The sequence below is a fragment of the Ornithorhynchus anatinus genome, chromosome 16, assembly GCF_004115215.2.
Source record: "Ornithorhynchus anatinus isolate Pmale09 chromosome 16, mOrnAna1.pri.v4, whole genome shotgun sequence".
Taxonomy (NCBI): domain Eukaryota; kingdom Metazoa; phylum Chordata; class Mammalia; order Monotremata; family Ornithorhynchidae; genus Ornithorhynchus; species Ornithorhynchus anatinus.
Window position 1 is genome coordinate 9,001,895 of NC_041743.1, and position 19,162 is coordinate 9,021,056.

The following is a 19,162-nucleotide window of genomic DNA, read 5'->3' on the forward strand; positions in this document are numbered from 1 at the left end:
AGGTTGAGCCGGAGACCAGGCAGGAGATTATCTCTCAGAAAACAGCTGGGAAGGAAGAAAATAAGGGGGATACTCCCTTTTTCCACCATTGTTGGGTTGTCTGAAATTTCACAGGCGCTGCTATTCTAATTCCCTGGTTTCTGATCGGTACGTCATGCCGGAGTCCATGATCCAACCTGGTCATCTCTGTTGTGTGAGGATCTCTGAGGACATGTGGTGGTACCGAGTCATCATCCATCGGGTCAGAAAACAGGAAGTTGAAGTGTTCTACCCAGACTTTGGAAACCTGGGAACTGTCCAAAAGTCTTCTCTGAGGTTCTTAAAGTAAGTTATTGGATTTAGCAGGAGTAATCAATTTATTCTTGAACAGTGGTGTGTTCAAACCAGATCAGGCTGGGATTCTCCTCCCCTCTCTCCTTTTTTTTGTCTATTTTCCTTACCTTCAGGTCACATGTTTCTCTGGAGATAAATATCATCAGTAAATTTTACAGATGGCCTACTAGCATTATCTTTTGCTCCCATATGCCCAGGCTTAGACCTGCCTCTCCTTTCTCACTCTCTTTCCCCCGTGCCTCCCTTCATGATTTGAATGAACCATGTGACTCAATCCTCTTGATCATTCCAAGGTGATCTTTCACATTGGAGATATTTTGGGTTACAAAGAAATTTTGCACTTCTGTCCCCTACATTATGCTTGCTCTTGCCTGGAGGGTTCTTGTTGTACAGTTTGTTCCTTGAACATTTTTCTGTGCTCTGAAATTTAATTGAAAAGACCTAAATAAAATTCTGAATTATTTATGGGATGTAGGGCCTACAAAGAGTATAATTTTCCCAGAGGTTAGTTTTTGAATATAATTAAGTGATCATGGGTTTGATTTACTTTCACAGGTGCTGCTACACAAAGCTTCCTGCCCAAGCTATCCCTTGTTCCTTAGCTTGGGTGAGGCCCATTATGGTATGTGTATATAAATACTTTTGTTTTTCACCATATTAAAAGACTCCATTCTGAATCTTTCTCCCTTTCTGTAGGGTAGACTTTGGGATTATTACTTCTTTGCTCTAAAACAGCTACATTTTCCTTTAGATTAGCAATTCTTATGGGAGTTCAATAGTTGAAATTAGTTAATAAATATTTCCATTACCATTCTCTGAATTTGTTTACCTAAAAGTTTACCTAATTTATGCTTTAAGTGTCCTCCTTAGCCAGTTTCACAGTCAAGCAAAATCATGCGAAAGAAAGCAGAAATCTAAGTTTTCATCTCAGTTATAGCCACAAGCCTGTGATCTTTCTTTGTGTGAGCTTCCGTGTGGATTTCTTTTCTTAAAAAATTTCAGTTTGGAGCGAAAGTTAAATATGAATGGTCTTGCATCCTATTGTTTAAAGCCCAAGTGCCCCATCATTTGGGTTTGGCCTTCAGCTGAAGTAATTGCCCTTAACAAAATTGAAAGCAGTGCAAGCAGTAAACTTGTAAAACTATGTTGATTGTAAAACTCTGTCTCTTTTAGGGACGTTGGACATCCGGAGCTGTTATGCAGTTCCAGAAACTGTGTGGCTTGAAACCTTTGGTGGGAGTAGTGGATGAGTATGTAGATGGGGTCCTTAACCTCTTTCTGTGTGATACATCCTCAGATGAAGACATTTATTTTCATCTTGTTTTGAGAGCAGAAGGCCATGCTATTGTCTGCAGAGAAAATATCCCATCCAAGGTGAAGGAATCTGGATGTTTTAATCTTTTTAGTGTTTATTTTACACTGTAAAACTCACCTTAGGTGAAATGGTAACATTGTCATGTAATTCTTTCTGTTTCTTACAAAGAACATACCAGCTTCTTGTTTGACATTTTGATAACTAGAAAGATTAAGCACCATGGCTTACTGGATAAAGTGAGGATCTGGGTTCGAAACCTGGATGTGCCATTTGTCAGATGTGTGACCTTGGGCAAGTCACTTAACATATCTATGTCTCCGTTATCTCATTTGTAAAATGGGGATTAAGACTGTGAGCCCCATGTGGGACGTGGACTGTGGCTAACATGATTAGCTTGTATCCACTCTAGTGCTTAGTGTAGTGCCTGGCATATTGTAAATGCTTAACAGATACCATTTAAAAAAAAAAAAAAGGCGACCTCTTAAATCTCCATGGTTTGAAAAATGACAGCTTGCTGAAGTGGTAAATTGAAACTGGCTTTTTATTTTATCTGTAATAACACATTTTGTTTGTTTTTTCCCTCTTTCTTAAAACTGTAGGGCTTCAAAGAACTGAACCCCTTAGCCTTGTACACAAAGGCTATTTCAAAGTCAGAGGAAGCTGGTTTGACAGAGTTGTGCTTTTCTGCCCAGCATTATCTTAGTGAGGACAGAAGAATAACCAATCCTCAGCTAGAGAAGAATGATGTGGTGAGAAAAATATAGAAAACAAATATGTCGTTGAGAAGGGTGGGGATATACTGTTCTGGTAAATTGATCCAAAAAGAGCTTGGAAATTAAATCATCCATTGTGGAATCTTTTATCTAGAATGAACAAAATTCCCCCTTTTTTCTTGGGTGTCATGAATGGTGCCATGATATATTACATGTAAAAATCACTTGGAATAATGAATGCTGCACCGATGTATTACATGTAAAAGTCAGTTCTGTCTTCTGCAGCTTGCACTCTGATCTTTCTGAAGTTCATCCATCTGTCTGTCTTTGTCATCACTTTGGTAGTCCAGTCAGGCATAGTATTTCTTAGCACTCCCTCCGTTGTTTAATTAGTCCAGGTCAGTAAATTGAGCAAAAGGAAAAAAATTCTTAAGGACAGTAAGATTAAAATGAAAATTGATATTATGATCCACAATTTTATTTTGGCGCTTAACTTACAGCAATCAGATGTAGAATCATCATGATATCAGTATGAGTGGAAAGTGCTAGAGAAAATTCTTTGGGTTGGAAGAGATTACAAAGCTGGACTACTCAATTTATTTTCCTTGAATTCAAAAAAATATGCTTATGAGTAATTAAAAACATTCTCTTTGACCCAAATTCAATTCCTGAATTTTTTTTAAAAAAGCTCTCTTCTATCTTTAATATTAAGAATTATTTAGAAAAGCTTTGTTGATTGCTGGAAAGGAAAATTATATTATGGAGTTTTTATAAGGAGAATCCCAGCTGTGGCCAGGGGAGCAAACAAGAGGAACAGGGTGGTCTTGAAATAGTTAAGTTGTCGTAGACTTAAGAATTTCCTGATTGAGCTGTTTGAAGACTGGGTTGAACTTCCAAGCAGGGAACCCCATAAGTGCAGGACTTTAAATAAAAGAAGAGCAGAAGTTGTAGTGAACATTTGCCCTGAAGAGGTATTCATTCAGTTGTATTTATGGAGCACTTACTGTGTGTAAAGCACTGTACTAAATGCTTGGGAGAGTACAGTATAACAGACACATTTCCTGCCCACAATGGGCTCGCAATCTAGCAGGGGAAGACAGACATTGAATGTATATAAATAAATAATAAATTACAGATATATATATGTAAGTGCTTTGGGGATGGGAGGGAGAATGAATGAAGGGAGCAAATCAGGGCAATGCAGAAGGGAGTGAGGGAAGAAGAGAGCTTAGTTAGGGGTGGCTTCTTGGAGGAGATGTGTCTTCAATAAGGCTTTGAAGTGAGGGATAAGGTTTTGAAGTATACCAGTACTCTAATGCTTGGAGGACTAACTAAATGAGGTGTCCTTTCTAGCACTACAGATTTTATGATTTGACCATTGCAGTTGAGTAATTGGTTTTTAGATAAACTACTTTTGCCTTTTAATCTCCCTCCCATCTTTGAAAGTGATAACCTAGGAGAAGTTTGTGTGTGATCTTCCACAAATGGGTAAAAGTTGTTAAGCCTTCCACCCTTTATCTAGAGATTCCCTTGAAGTAATGAATTGTTCTCAGATCCTCAGATGATTTGGAAGTGAGGACAGTGGAAAATAGTGCAGCTAAGGTGAGTATCTTAGGTGTATTACAGTGTAGAGTATGCCATGTGTTCTGGTATTATTTTTAATGGGATATTATTTCTTGTAGAAATGCTGCCTGTGGGAAAAGGAGAGGGAGAATAAATATAAACTATGCTTTGCTTTCATGACTTTCCCTAGAAAACTACTAATGACCAACAGACTGACATATACGTGGAACCCAGAGCAAATACGCAGTTGTTGGATTCAGACTTAAATTCTTGGAAACCTCAAGAAAAGGACCCAAAGAAACCTAACCCAGAGCCCACAAAGCCAGAACAGAAAATACAGGTAGGAGAAGATCAAGGTAATTTTTCAGAACTGAAGTTTAAGAAGTTGTGGTTGAAGGGGACTGCAATGAGAAAGGTATTTAAAATTTACCACTTGTAATGAGAAACGGAAGAGCAAATTCTCTATCAGTCCAGAAGGAATAACTCTGAGCTGCAAAAAAGAAAAGGGAAACTAATGCCTCTGTGTTATTAATATATTACCCACTTGCCATTTTTTGAAAGGCAGGCATTCGATGCAGTCTTGGGTGAAACCTAGCACAGGAACATATTTACGGCGTTTTTTGGGAAAAGCATTGTTAAAAATCTTTCTAAATTTTCAAGGGGACTCTTAGGAAACTGTTAAAGTTCCTTCATTTCTTGACATTTCTCTCTTAATGCTTTTCAGAAAAAGGCTCAATCTTCTTTGGAGATGCCATACCTTGAGTCAGTGTCTGTGGGTGAAGATATTTGGGATGAGAACTGGCTGATTACACAAACTGGAACAGAGGTTCGTGACAATGCCTTTCATGCGGGTCCCGGTGACAGGAAACAGCACTGCCACTGACTACTGCAGCAGGCTGGATTCTCATACTGAGAATCTGAACTCCAGTGTGATCTGAAGTGGTCAAGTAAGGGATTCTAGGATACTTAAGACATAAAAAAAATCAAATGATCAGATAATGAAGTTTCTTTCACAATTGGCAGTGGATTGATAAGTAAATTCGAATTCAGTACAAGTTTTATACAATGTTTTTTCTGCAGCGTTTTATATAGTCCACTGTAACTAGAAATTATTCGGTTTTTTACCCCTTCCTTTGGGCAGATTTTTTTTCATCATAAATAATCTACACTGGGAAGTGTGCCCAATTTTAGCAAGGCTAAATTTTGTTGTCCATAGTTTATCACAAAAGAAAAGCCCGAAACAGTTATTCTTGGGTAATTTTACCACCTTTTGAAAACCTGAAAGTTGAGAAAGCTATAGAGATGAATTTTAAAATAAATTCAGAGCTGTTTAAACAGTAAGTCAGTTTATATAAATTTTGTGGGCTTTTGATGCTTAAACTGATCCAAATTTGTCTGCACTTGTAAATAAACACAATGGAAGATCATTTCATTTTTCTTCAAGAAATGTTGTTGGATTGAAATTGAAGGGTTATCAAATGCAATCAGTTTCTCAAGGGTAGTGGGGACTAGGTTGGCTCCCTCATTGTTTTAGCTCCTGTATCAGTGTGAAAGGAATTATCTGGCATCTTAATTGGTGAGAAACAGTGCTAAGGGAGGAGGGAAATGTGTTTTGCAGTAGCAAGCCATTTTTATCATGCTCGTTATTCCAAATGAAAAATGCCTCAGTTAAAGGGCACGCCTATCTCTCTTTTTTTTTAAATTTGCTACTTTTTTCCTCCCCTAGAGCAACTGGTAGATCACCATACTTTATTTTTCCTCTGTAGGGGCAGTGTCATTCAGCTGCTGAAAATACATGGGATGAAGGGTGGCAGTCTTCAGATCTGAAGAATATCCCAAGAATAACAGGTCAAAAATTAGAATTCCAGAAACAGAGTGGTCAAGAAAGAACTCCTGACACAACCAAAGACCCAAAGGTACTTGGCTGGGAATGATACAGTGTTGGCTTGCTAAACATTTTGGCAAATACTTAAATTTTGTTTCGAGGTAAAATTTCTCCTCTCTGAATGGCCGCATGTATAAGGATTTATTTTAATCCAATTGCAAATGACTGGTAAAAAATATATTTGGTATTTTAGCCTCTAGCAAGTCTATTGCAGATTATAACATGATTAAATAACCTATGGCAGAAATAATTGAGAGTCCAAAAGATGACTTGGCATCTTCCTCCATCTAATCCATACCATACATTTAGAGTGTTTGGGTACAGCATTAGTTTTTGGGTAGGCCAGAATAGTTACATGTGAGGTTGATCATTTCATTTAATAATAGTATGACTTTGTTCTTCTAAAGGCGTCAATTAGCAATGATAAAAAAGTTTGTAGAATGGAGCGATTAATCCTAACATCCATACTCCTTGTAGAGACATCATTTCTTCATCTTCTGATTGTATTTGGAGTTAGCCAACATTATTATGTTTCAAGATATGACCAGACACTTAAATCCAGTGGTAGTAAAGTCTGGTTTTATTGTTCTTTATAAAAAAAAAATTGAAGCAATTTAAATTGATTTTTTTGACTACAGTGATGCAGTGTTTTTCATCAAACGTGAGTGCCTATTTGATTTGTTACTATTCTTTATTTTCTATTCTGATTTCCATTAACTCTTCAGTGAAAAATAAGGAACTTCCAGAGTGACTAAAGATATATGTTAATAACAGTTCCTACAGTTCTATTTACTGTGAGTGCAGTTCAGATCTTTTGATTTCCGGGTCAATATGCGCTTTTGAAAACCTTTCAGAGAGAAGGTTTAACATTTCATGAAGCATATGGGTCTTTACTAATAATACTAGAGGTATTTAAATGCTTACTATGTGTCAAGCACTGTACACTAGATTAGAAATAATGAGATCCCTGCCTCAAATGGAGTGCTCAGTCTAAGTAGGAGAGAGAACGGGTATTGAATCTCCAATTTACAAATAAGGAAACTGAGACAGAAAGAAGTTAAATGACTTGTCCAAGGTCACACAGACAAGTAGCAGAACCATACTATTCAATTTTTTAATGTAAAATTGTTTAAGGGGGCAAGGAGAGATGGGAGATATACATGGTCTGCCCTTTGGAAAGGAGAGAGATGGAGTAAGGAGCTTAACAATACATTACTAATCTATTTTTCCCTGTCCTTTCTTCCTCCACTCCCTCCTAATGTAATGTAGCCATCAGACCTTGGGGATTCTTCAGATGCATCCGTGTTGTCCAAATCGTTGGAAGAATTTTACATCTCTCTCGTCCGTTCCCAGCAGTCAAATGAAATGAGCCAACATGAGCCTAAACATTTTCAAACACCACCTAAGCAGATCTCTTTGCCTACAGCACCATTCACTTGCAATTTACTTTCTGCAATTCCTGACTCCCAAGAGAAGCTCAATGGTATAAGAAGGTTTAAAGTTCACCCTTGAATATGCATGTATGACTAGTGCATTGATGGGTGATTTCTTTTGAAGAGAAAATTGAATTGATTTTTATAGATCCAACAGGGAATTCAGTCTTATCAGCATAGAATTAGAGAAGGAGCCTCTTAGATAAAAAGAAACCTTGAAATAAGGTCTGCTCATTGTACAAAAAAATGGAAGGGTTTCTTTTGGTTTGGGAGAAGTTTGTTTTGGTTTCTTGAGGATCATTTTCTGGGCTTCAAGTTTGTATGCTTCTATTTCTCCTCTCTGCAGTTCTATCATGAATTGCCTTATCCTTATAGTCTTCTCTGGATCTTCTTCCCTCCTTCCCACATCAAATTACTTTTGCCATGGTTATTTCCATTTTCATGTGTCTTGGAAAATAAGCCTCCTTCCCTCCCCTGGACCCCCTCCCCCCCCCCCCCGAAAAGGGAGGAATTAATGGAGTGTAAATTAAGTAGTTAAAACGTAGCATAATTGATGAAGCATGTTGTGCTGGTAAAATAAGGCTGCCATTGTGTTTTATTTTCTACCCAGGTAGCTTGAAGAATGAAGATTCATCTGGCACTCCTCCCCTTCCTCTGATTGAGAACTGTATCCATCCCCATCACCAGGCCACAGATCATATCTCTCTGCTATCTCCTGAACACCAGAGATCCCAAAAGTTGTACGTCCCCCAAGGTACCGCAACAGCAGCCCTGGGAGCAGCAGCTCGTTTGGCCACATCCAGCAGCTTTCTCCAGTGGCACCCAAGCCTGAGAAGGATGGAAGCTTGATGAGAGAAGAGCAAAAACTGAGTATAAATATGGGAGGTTTTGATTAATTTCTGGGACAAGTATGAAGAGAAATTGAGACAGGGACTCAAGCAACAGTGCTTCTTCCCTTTCTTTACTGTTTCATTATACGAGAGTATAGTACGTCTTATCCCTTTTAAGCTTGGATTTTGCTTTACCAAGATGAAAACAGTGTTCATTTGTCATTTTAATTTTCAGTAAAAATAGGTCTTATACTGTATAGCCACACTGCTTTTTATTTTGAATATAATCGTTGTTGCAACACCATATTTAATAAACTCACTTTCCTTCTGTTTCGGTTAAGTTTAGTTCTGCAGCATTGTGCAAGCCAAGCTTTGGTGAACTTGAAAAAATGGACAAATTCTAGTTAGTTCTTTTGCCCTCACACAGTTCCATGCATTTGGATGTAGTAAACCCTTCAAGAAATTGTAGCACCAAACTGGATACACATATGTGTTTCTAAACATGTGTATATACAGCTGTTGCATAGGTGTTCACAGGTGGCAAACCTAACCTAGCTGAGCAAAGAATCATTCTAAAGCTAAACAGTGAAACCAGAGAAAAATGTCAAACCAAAGAAGCAGCCCGCACATCATCATCAGTATTTTTGGTGATTGCCATAGGCAAGCTGCTTCTGGTTGAGTTGCTCTGGAGAATATTTTGGCCCATTTTCCCAAGACCTCTTCAGAGGTATACTCTTCTATTGTATATCTATTGTAGATTGTGAAAACATGTAACAGCTGATTCTGCCTAGTCCTCCCAAAGTTTGGCAGTTGTAGTCATTCAGATGAATGGAATTGTGTGAGGCAGACGTGGCAATCTAGAACTTAGTGACTTCTTATTATGCATTTATATGTCTTTAGGTAAAATAGTACAAAATTTTTGTTTTTTTCATTACCCAGTTATTTGTGAAGTAAAAGAACTGATATCTAACTTTTGACTCCATTCTCTACTTCATTTACTTTTACTACTCTTTCCTGTTCTAGAAAAGAATTATATGCCTCAAGATTTTCCCAACTTAATTTTAAGTCTGGTAGTGTTCAGATACTTTCCTGGGGAAAAGACCAGTTGATGGGAGAAAAGTGTACCACAGGTATTACTCTTGTTCTAGGCTGAACTATGGAAGGGACAGCTGGCACAGTTCAGTAGAGTGAATTATTTTGGCAACTCTTGTGGTATTTATTAGGTGCTTACTGTGCACCAAGGGTTAAGCAAAGTGTTGATAGGTACAGTGTAATCAGACCAGTTGCACTCTTTGTTTCTCATTGAGCTCAGTGTCTGAGTTAAGGCGAGTATCACAGTTGTTCAGTAAGAAATATTGTTTTAGTAAATTTGGAGACTGTTTCTGTCTCCACGACTAGTTGACAACTTCTGTATCGTGTTTGTGTGGGCATTTAGAATGCAGGCTTGACATAGACGTTGAGTGGCCGACACTACAAGGAGGAGAGATGGGACAGTCAGAAGTGAAGCTGAAAGAAGATAGAGAAAGGAAAAATAGAGGCTAAACTGTGTTGAAGCTTTGGAAAGAGTAAAAGCCACATGCTGTTAGGTTGGGCCCTCCTCCCCTTCTCTGTTGCTATAGAGAGGTGATGGTAAAATTCACCTATGGACATCTGCACTTCAAAAGCCCAAATCAGGACCCACATCTCTAACCACAACTGGGTGCACTGTTGTATAACTTGGTTTTATGCCACTATTCACTTCTTTGGGTTGTGACTACTGGCTCTGTTCCAATAGCAGAGCAGAGTATCCCTGCTTTTGTCCCCAGGTAAAAGTACAGAAGTGCAGTTTTCCTTGTTGTAAACCTAATTTCTTAGAAACACATCAGCCTTTGTTGCAGGAAGTCTTTGATTTAGCATATAGCTGAAGTGAAAACAACTTCCTCCTTTTATATACTTGTGAAAATGGGTTTCCTAAAAACAGAGCCATTTAGTTTACCAACCCTAATTTATTTCATTTTATCCCTTGGCTCAATCCTGTTGAAGGAACAATGAATCCTGTCACTCAGGCTCCACTTTCCTTCTTTTAACAATGAAACTTTTGATTTCACTCAGCTACTTATAAGTTAAGGACAGTAGGAGTCAAATAGAAATGATATTAAACCTGAAGATAGCAAAGGAATTGAACCTAGTCTGTGAAGCTGTCAGGCATTCAGCAGCTTGTTTGCTTTATTTTGGCAGCTGGAGGTTTTGAAGTTGGAATGTCACATTTGTTTTTCAAGGGCATTTAGCTCCTTTTAGTAATTAGTTGCTGACATGCTGATTCAGCAAGAGTTTGCAGTTTCATTTAACTCAATCACCAAAACCCTTTAGTTCAGTGAAGGGGAGAATGTGCCTATTTTCCTTGAAGTTCCAGGGAAAAGGGACTAACAGTCCTCTTAGCTAGATAATTTGTGCCTTTTTCATTGACACAGCCTATTGATTTCATGTTAAACTGTCATCCATTTTAAACTTTTGCTTTATTACTGAAGTCATTTTGCCAGCAGACTATTCTGAAAGCATTTTTTCATCCAAGTAGCTATTTTTCCACAAGCAAGCCTCTTGAAATCTTCACCTCATTTTCTTACTGTCTTTAATCCTTCTAATATGGGAAAATACTTGACATCTATCAAATAATTTGATTTCTGCTCAGTATACTGAGTAAAGAATGAAAAGATCTGCAGTAGGGTGAAGTCTCACTGGTAATGTCCTGGGATTGCCCATGGCTGTAATTGAGATATTATTCAAATTAATCTTTGCATTAGAGATCACTTGTGTAATCAAAATGTTCATCTTTGGCATGACATATTCTTCTTGACTTTGCCCTTGAGTGGAGGTACTGCAGATAAAAAGCAAAGGTAGTGGGATGGGAAATCCATTTTAGTCTGTTTGGATTGCTCTCATTATGCATAATAATGATGGTACTTATTAAGCACTTACTACAAGCCATACACTGTGCTAAACACTGGTTTAGATAGGTACACACTAATTGGATTGGGACACAGGCCCTGTTGGGCTCAAAGTCTGAAGGAAAAAGAAGAGGTACTTTTGACCCCATTTTACAGATGAGGAAACTGGGGCACCAGTCAGTTATTTGCCCAAAGTCATGCAGCAGGTAAGTGGCAAGCTGGAACTTGGGTCTCCTGATAAGGTGAACATTGTAAAATCACCTGAAATTTAATATAAAGTATGTTTAATGTGTTCATGGGTAGAGGGGACGTTAACAAGATAATTTTTAGTAATCTAAAATATCTAAATTGGGTACCTTCTTAAATTCAAATGTAAAACTCGACGGGGATGTTGAAATATTGGAACAAAGTCTCTAATTGAGGAGATGTTGCCAGGCTCAGTGACTGTCTGTCCTTATCGGTGAAGACTTGGACATCTTCAGTGATGTCATATACAGGGTGTACTGCATTCCTAGAGGCCTGTCCCTTAGCTTTATAGAATGGCCTTGTGGATCAAGAAAATGATGAGCTCTGAAGGGACACTAACTATTAAAACTTTGCCAAAGAGGAAAAACAAAAACCAAATGTCCAAATGCAGCTTCCAGAGTTTCAGTGACAGGAATTCTTTGGCTTTAGCAGACCATAGTCTGTCTTGATGTAAGGTTGTGTTTTCTATATTGTGTGTTATTACTTGAGCATTTCTGGAAATCTGAACCTGATTCAGTACAGACTTGGATTTATATTGTTGTTAGCTATGCTTTTACCTAATTAGCAGTGACTCTTGTGCATAGTTCAGTGTAACTTGTTTATATCATCCTCACCTAGCACCCCAGCCTGGTCTCACTGCTGGTTCACTCCCAGCAAACTCCCTAGGACACCTCATTTACAGGCCTCTCATCTCAATCATTGTAAGCTACCCTGACTGCGGATGGTGGATGGGTGTGAACGTGTATTTGGGGAAGCAGACTGCCCTTTTTCCCAGATCACACTAATGGCATGAATGTCAGTAAATGTCCCCTGTATGAGTGCAAGCTCCATTCATTCATTCATTCAATCGTATTTATTGAGCATTTACTGTGTGTGGAGCACTGTACTAAGTGCTTGGAAAGTACAATTCGGCAACAGATGGAGGCAATCCCTACATAGTCTAGAAGGGGGAGACAGACAACAAAACAAAACAAGTAGACAGGCATCAATACCATCAAAATAGATAAATAGAATTATATATACACAGGCAATGGGTCCCTTCTTTGTTTTGTACTTCCCAAGAGCTTAGTAGTACCAGGTGGGTGCTCAATAAATAAATGCTAATACACTAATTCACCAACCTAGCTACTGCATTTAGTTTGTAAGTCACCTCCGAGGGCAGGGGACTGTGTCTCCCATCTGTGTAGTGTCTCCCATCTGTGTATTGTCTCCCAGTGCTTAGTACAGTGCCCTGCACAATACTATTACTACTTGTAGTATTAATGGCCTGTGTGCAAAGGAAAGTGGCATTGGAAACTGAAACATTCAGAGAGCTGAATTTCTTGTTAGACAGGAAAAAATCAGGGCGAGAGGTTTTCCGGCCTTTCTTAGGTGCTTGGTGGCACACAGCCTTTCTTCTAGTTGTAAGGTCCCCTTCCCCTGAGGTTTTGGGCAGCTGTGCTCCCCGGTAGTTGCTTCTGGAGTGGGAAGGGAAAGCAATATAGTCCCAATGGAAGAGCCGTGTTAGAGGTTCTGACTTTGGGACTCTTAGATACAGTGCCTTTCCTGATCCTTGGGATTTCTCCTGTGTAGCCCCTCCTCTAGACTGGGAGCTTACTGTGGGCAGTGAATATGTCTAACAACTCTGTTATATTGTACTCTCCCAAGCGCTTAGTTCAGTGCTCTGCACACAGGAAATGCTCAGTAAATATGATTGATTGTAGATCTGTTAAGGAGGTGAGTGGGTGAGTGGGGAGGAGAGGCCTTTTCCGATATACTCAGCCATTTAGGCTGGGCTGTGCTTCTGCTTGTTGCTGCTAGATGGTGCCCAAAGGCAGGAGCTCTGTGCCTTGCATAGGTTGAGATTCTGAACACTATAGGAAATGTCCTATTTCAAATGTCACTGAGTGCTTAGTCAGGCACTGGTGGTAAAGTAATATCTCTTAAACAGTTCGGCCCTTCTAAACCTCTTCAACCCCTTCAGTATGGCTCTACCCATAGATCCTGTTTTCAGTCTGCTAATCTTCAAAGGCAGTGGGAAATCTCCAGAGACCCACTAGTCACTTCTTGAAGTCCTCACCATTGCCTTTTTTTTTTAAAAAAAAAAAAAAAAGCTGCAGCTCCAAGAGATAGTTACCAGCCATGGGCTAATCTGCTACTTAGGCTGTTGGTTATGAAAACAGAGCTGATATACAATTTCAGAAGCCATCTTGTCAGTCTCACTACCTCTAAACCCAACTACCCATACCCCTAGCCCATCCCAACTCTTGGAAGGAAAATACTGCACCCTTCCAGTAAGGTGTTCTGTAATTGATAAGACTTATATCAGGGAAATTTTCTACTCAATGTTTCATGCATTTTCTTTCATTTTGCCCTCAAATTGAAATTTTTATGTGTTTAAGAGATTATTTACTTGATAAGTTCAGTAAGAACAATAAACTTAGAGCCAGGAGAGTAATCAGAACAATGAGAGCTGCAGTACATTATTGTGAAAGAGGCAGTGTTCAGTATCCTGAATTCAACAGTCACAACCTCCCAATGTTCTAAAAGTCATTACAGATATGTTCTTCTGGATATATTTTGTGGTGGTCCTCCTCTAGCCGGTCAGAGTGGACCCTAGTAATGAGGGACAGAAGAAAGACAGACATAGCTCTGTAAATGACCTATTTCTCCCAAAGGGCAAGCTGTTTTATCCACTGCCCCTGATGAATAGCTGTGGAGCCCGAGGTTGGAGATTTAATTATCAGTCCTAATGCTGGGTCAGTGGAGACTTTGCCCTCTTCACTGAAAACGGAATAGGATGTTTTCCCAACTGATGCCGTTTGGTAAACTGGTGTGAATTCCCAAAGACATATATGAGACCTGCCTGCCCCTCCCAGACAAGCAGAAATATATCTGCCTGTGCTAAGGTGCTGTTTGGTAGGACTCCTACCTGTTTCAAGGGAGTGAAACCAGCTGCAGGACAAAAGCACATTCTAGTGAGGTCTCCCGGGCTCAGTGTACTCTTGTGGAAGGGTGAGGTATGGGATTCTTCGGGCCAGTACTGTAGCAGGTACAGCTTCATTTGTCCCTTGGTAAGGGGCCTTCATCCCTCTCAGGATCGTACCTGGAGAGTTTTCAGTACTCTACCAGTCTCTGCTATGGGAGGGAGAGTCAAGCAGAGGCATTTCCATTCCTAGCTTGGACAGTGGCTAGCAAGTGGAAGACAATCTGCTACAAGTCAAATCTCACCTGTGCTGGGCAGCAGTGGCATGGGAGACAATCGAGGGCGGAGACTCAAGTTTACTGTGCGGAAGGAGGCAATGGTAAACCACTTCCATATTTTTACTCAAAAAGCTCTATGGATACACTAACAGGATGATTGCAGATGGACGTGGGGTGTTCTGGGAAAGATGTGTCCACAGAGGATCTATGGGTTGGAAACAACTAGACAGCATAAGACAAGGGGGCCCTCAGGTGTCCACAGTCCTTTGACATGCTATCACCTCATTAGGGGCCTCTCTGCATTGTTTCAGTAGCCCCAAGAGAGAAGCTCTTGAGAATATTAACGAGATGTACAAGAAGAACATCTGTTATAGCTTCTCTCTGACCCCTCTCCTGTAGCACAGAAAAAATGAATTAAAGCCCAGAAACCCTTTGGACTGGACATGGAGATGATGCCAGCACAGCATTTTCAAATGGAAGTAAACAAAGGAGGCAAGCCAGAAGGATGAATTTATGTTGCATGTGTGGACACAGAAGCAGAATATCTCGCAAAGTCACATTCCCCCCTACCCCTCCTGGCCAAAGTAATGCTGCTCACCCATGGCCTGTTGTGGCTGCTTCTCTCTTTCCTCTTGTTCTCCTTCCCAGGTCATGACATCAAGGTTACGTGAAGCCCTCCTCTGACCCATTAGCAGTTTGAACGCCAACCAAAATGGACAGCAGAGAGCCTTGTTCAGGTGGTGGGAGTAATAACAGTCTGGTGCAGTATGGACTACAGTCACAGAGGTAATGGGGATGTTCAGATCCCATCAAGCTTTGTAATAGGCCCTCTTGTCCTTCTCTTTTAATCTTCATTAGTAATCTTTGCAAGATTCTGTTGTACACAAACAGGATAGGAATGGAACATCAAATTCTGAGCTGTCCCAAGCTCAGACTAGTGTTTGAGGAGCCATAGTGTCAGCCTCCAGGAATGGCCTAACCACAGCCTCCCGTCAGCTTTTTCATCAGATCGACAACAGCTCTGTAAAATATGTAGGCTTGGAAATGTTGGATTGCACCATCAGCAGGGACTTCTGTGATTCCTCCTGAGCTGCAGGAGATGGTGGTCCCCCAAATCCTGTAGGTCAGTGGGCTGTTCACTTCTTTCTAAAGTGGGAAAAAGTTCTTTCCCTCCCCCCACTCCATAGCACTTGTGTATATATGCATCTATCTATAATTCTATTTATTTATATTGATGCCTGTTTACTTGTATTGATGTTTTTCCCCCGCCCCCCTTCTAGACTGTAGACCCATTGTGGGCAGGGATTATCTCTCTTCATTGCTGTATTGTACTCTCCAAGTGTTTAGCACAGTGCTCTGCACACAGTAAGCACTCAATAAATACAATTGAATGACTGAATGAAAAAAGGCTGGGTCCAATGAAGGACTAGCTACCAGGATCCAAGACTGAAAAGGACTTGAGCCACATGAAAGGATAATGTGAAAGGAAAGCAGGAGAGATAGTGTCCCTGATCTGGTGTCAGGCCAAGCGGGTTGAGGTAGTAGAAAAAAAGCTACCAGAAAAGTGCCTAGGTTCCTGTTCTTTCTACCCCCTGCTGCCCTCCTGCTGCCAGATGTCTCCCAGCTATTTCCTTTCATACAGCCTAAATTAGAAAGGAAAGTTCTGACTCTGAGTACCTGTTAGATTCTGACCAATCTGAGATCCAGGTCATGGGGAAAATGAAGGCAGGACCTTCCTTACCTTTTAAGTGACTGTTCCTTTGGCTTATGGACAGTAGTTCCACTGTAAGGGTTGTAAATGGGAATACTGTGAGATTTTACTGTTCAGTTGGAAAGCATTTGGTGCCGGTGAGATGAGGTTGGATGGCAGCTCAGATCAGGCTAACGGAGTGTGAGGGATGCAGCTGCCAAGTTGTACATAGCTGCCAGAAAGAGCCCTCCTTCCTTCTCTGTCCCGGCCTCACTTCTTCCCTTTTTCTCCAGTCTTTCCTCTCCCTTCCCTATATGTGCAGCTTCAGGCTCAGGTCCCTGGGGCTTGTTCTTGTTCCCCACAGGTGCAGGTTTCATTCCTAGAAGGAATTTTTCTTAAGTACAACAGGAATACTAGATGAAAGAGAAAAGTTTTTCAGAGTCTGTAATGTTCTTTCCACTAGGCCACTGTTTCCACCTGACTAGAAGGTCAGTTGTTCTGACCTGGTTTGGTATTTCTATTATGGCATGTAGTAAGGCTGGAGAATATACTCAGCCCTTAGATCTGTTCCCTCTGGAAAGCTCAGCATATCAATTAAGGCCCGTTTCCCAGGAGAAATGAACCAGCCTCTAACCAGCTCTGAGAGCTCATGCCAGGGAGGAGTCACTTTGCCCATCCACCTTTGGCAGGAGGAATTTCTCTTCCTGCTAGCCATCAAAGTGAAAAGGATTCCTGCAGCTACTCCTTCTCATAGCTGCAATCTTTAATAGCTCTTTGATTTTCTCTGTGGCTTATTCTCTTTCTGAATTTGCTTTTTCAGTTGAATTAATTCTTTAAAGCAGCTTGGCCCCTTCCTCCCTGCAGCTTAACTTGGAATTAGGAGTCTAGGGCTAGGGTGGACCTTTCTGAGAGCCCAGGAACCATTTTTTGTTGTTGGTTTTTTTTCCCACTTCATTAGTATTAAGGACCTGTGTGCAAAGCCCTGTACTATATACTAGGGAAAATATCCAGTTGAGAATTAGTGTCCACATCTCTTCTCTCCTTATTCTGTTGTCCTTACATCAGAAAATGGGAAAGTGGAGAGAGTGGGTTTAAGCCCCAGCTATTCCTGGGGCTCCCTCCCAGAGATTTACCATGCCCACTGAAAGCTTCCTACATTCCTGAAGTAAGGTGACCAGATAACCCAAACTTTTACTCCCAGTCTGCCACTCAGGCAACAGCTTATAGAACCAAAGTCCCATTTTGACTGTAAAAGCAATGGGGGCAGCCATAGTGGCAATGGCAAATTCAGCATAGGGAGCCTAGCACCAGCTGAATGTGGAAAGTTGGTAATGTAGTCCACCCTCACCATGGTTCCTCCTGCCTCTATGGCATCTCCATGCATCTGCTTGCACTTGAATTATATAGGGAGACCATGCGAACAACATGTTTAAGAAATCATGTTGGGGGCAGAAGATATTAATAGTAATAATAATAATAATGGTATTTGTTAAGCACTTACTATGTGTCAAACACTGTTCTAAGCATTGAGGTAGAAACAAGCTAATCAGGTTGGACACAGACCACATCCCACATGGGGCTCACAGTCTTAATCCCCATTTTACAGATGAGGTAACTGAGGCTCAAAGAAGTTGTGACTTGCCCAAGGTCACACAGCAGACAATTGGCGGAGCTGGGGTTAGAAACCAGGTTCTTCTGTCTTCCAGGCCTGTGCTCTATCCACTAGGCCATGCTGCTCAGCATTAGGTATTCTGTACATTTACCTGCTGCTTCTGTTCCTGGCTGCCCCTCACTGAAGGTATCACCTGGGTAACAGTAATAATAATTGTGGCATTTGCTAAACTTTTACTTTGTGCCAAGCATTGTGCTAAATAAAAACAACCAGATTAGACACCGTCTACCTGGAACTATTGCATGATCCATTTCACAGATGAGGAACCTGAGGCACAGAGATGTTAAACAGGCAAGTGGTGGAACCAGGTCAGAACCCAGTTCTCCTGACTCCTAATCCGGTGCTCCTTCCACTAGGACTCACTTCTTCTGGGTGAGTGTTTTGGGATGTGTGAGTGTGTTTTTGTGTTTGTCACCTTGCTTGAGTGTGTTTGCTGTCCATCTCATTTTTCACCTATAAAAGTGCATTTCTCGTTGAGAACAACTTTGAGTATATACCTTATGGCCCCTGGAAATGATTTTAAAAAGTTTGCTCCACTCACCGTGGCCCCTGTGCCATTTATCATTTTCCCCACCAAAGGTTTATCTTTATGCTTCAGTTCTTTAAGGAAAGAAGCTGAGAGCAGGAGGACGGGATAAGAGGGGAAGGAATGTACTCTCCTGTGCTACTTTCTGGGGGTTGCACGTATCCTTTTAATCTTGCTGCTGTCAAGCTCCATTAGGAGATTAGAACATCATCTTGCTTCCTCAGAGGCCTGGCTTCCCACTAGCTCTTGCCGAAATGAGGGCAGCACCAGGGCTCCGAAGCCTCAGAGAGAGAAAGATGGAGGATCTTAAAGCTACACCCTCTCACTACAGTGTACCATCTTCGAGAGCTTTTCATCCCTCACCTTTCAATAGAACCTCCACTTCTTCCTCCTCCTTCTCTAAGTGTGTGGGAGTTTAGAGCGTTTGCAGTGTTGGCATGTAAGGGAGACTAAGGTGTTATGTTAAATAGTAAAGGCCCAGGCTCTACACTCTCATGGTGACTGAAGAAACACCACTGTGCTTTTCGGAAGACCACAGTGGTTGTCTAATGGTAGTAACAGTGATATTTATTGTTTGCTCACTGTATGATGGAATCACCTTCCAATGAAAGAAGATAAATTTGGGAAATAATGAACCTGGTTTCTTCCACTAAGCTCATCTGCTTTCCATCCCTCGAGACCATCCCTGTATCTCCTGCTAGATTGTGAGCTCATTGGCGGGCAGGGAAAGTGTCTATCAACTCTATTAGAATGTACTCTCCCAAGCCCTTAGTACAGTGCTCTGAATACAGTAAGCACTCAGTAAATATGATTGGTGCCTAAGTGTTGCTGTGACTTCAACCTCTCCCC

At 40.7% G+C, this 19,162-nt stretch overlaps 2 protein-coding genes and 1 non-coding gene across 13 annotated transcripts in view; all 3 read left to right on the forward strand.

Annotated features, from left to right (window-relative positions):
* The window catches only part of TDRD5 (tudor domain containing 5), a 37,173-nt gene extending 28,131 nt beyond the window's left edge, over positions 1-9,042 (forward strand). For 5 of the 10 annotated variants that reach the window (XM_007668940.3, XM_029081069.2, XM_029081070.2 and 2 more), the window contains 9 exons: positions 115-324; positions 889-955; positions 1,507-1,707; positions 2,248-2,397; positions 4,115-4,264; positions 4,649-4,750; positions 5,691-5,840; positions 7,079-7,292; positions 7,853-9,042. In XM_007668940.3, the coding sequence (XP_007667130.2) occupies positions 115-324; positions 889-955; positions 1,507-1,707; positions 2,248-2,397; positions 4,115-4,264; positions 4,649-4,750; positions 5,691-5,840; positions 7,079-7,292; positions 7,853-8,091 (1,483 nt within the window). In that variant the 3' untranslated portion in view covers positions 8,092-9,042. The other 5 variants (XM_029081071.2, XM_029081075.2, XM_029081074.2 and 2 more) reach the window with 5 other exon arrangements.
* A 5,267-nt stretch (positions 9,043-14,309) lies between these two features.
* Positions 14,310-14,442, forward strand: LOC114817610. Its single transcript, XR_003765471.1, has one exon. It is a non-coding gene; the product is annotated as a small nucleolar RNA SNORA7 (small nucleolar RNA).
* Positions 14,443-14,485: 43 nt separating this feature from the next.
* FAM163A (family with sequence similarity 163 member A) overlaps positions 14,486-19,162 on the forward strand; it is a 39,753-nt gene continuing 35,076 nt past the window's right edge. For both annotated transcript variants that reach the window (XM_007668948.4, XM_001515932.5), the window contains exons 1-2: positions 14,486-14,526; positions 15,074-15,211. The gene's annotated coding sequence lies outside the window, so the exon portion shown is untranslated. The remainder of the gene's footprint in view (positions 14,527-15,073; positions 15,212-19,162) is intronic.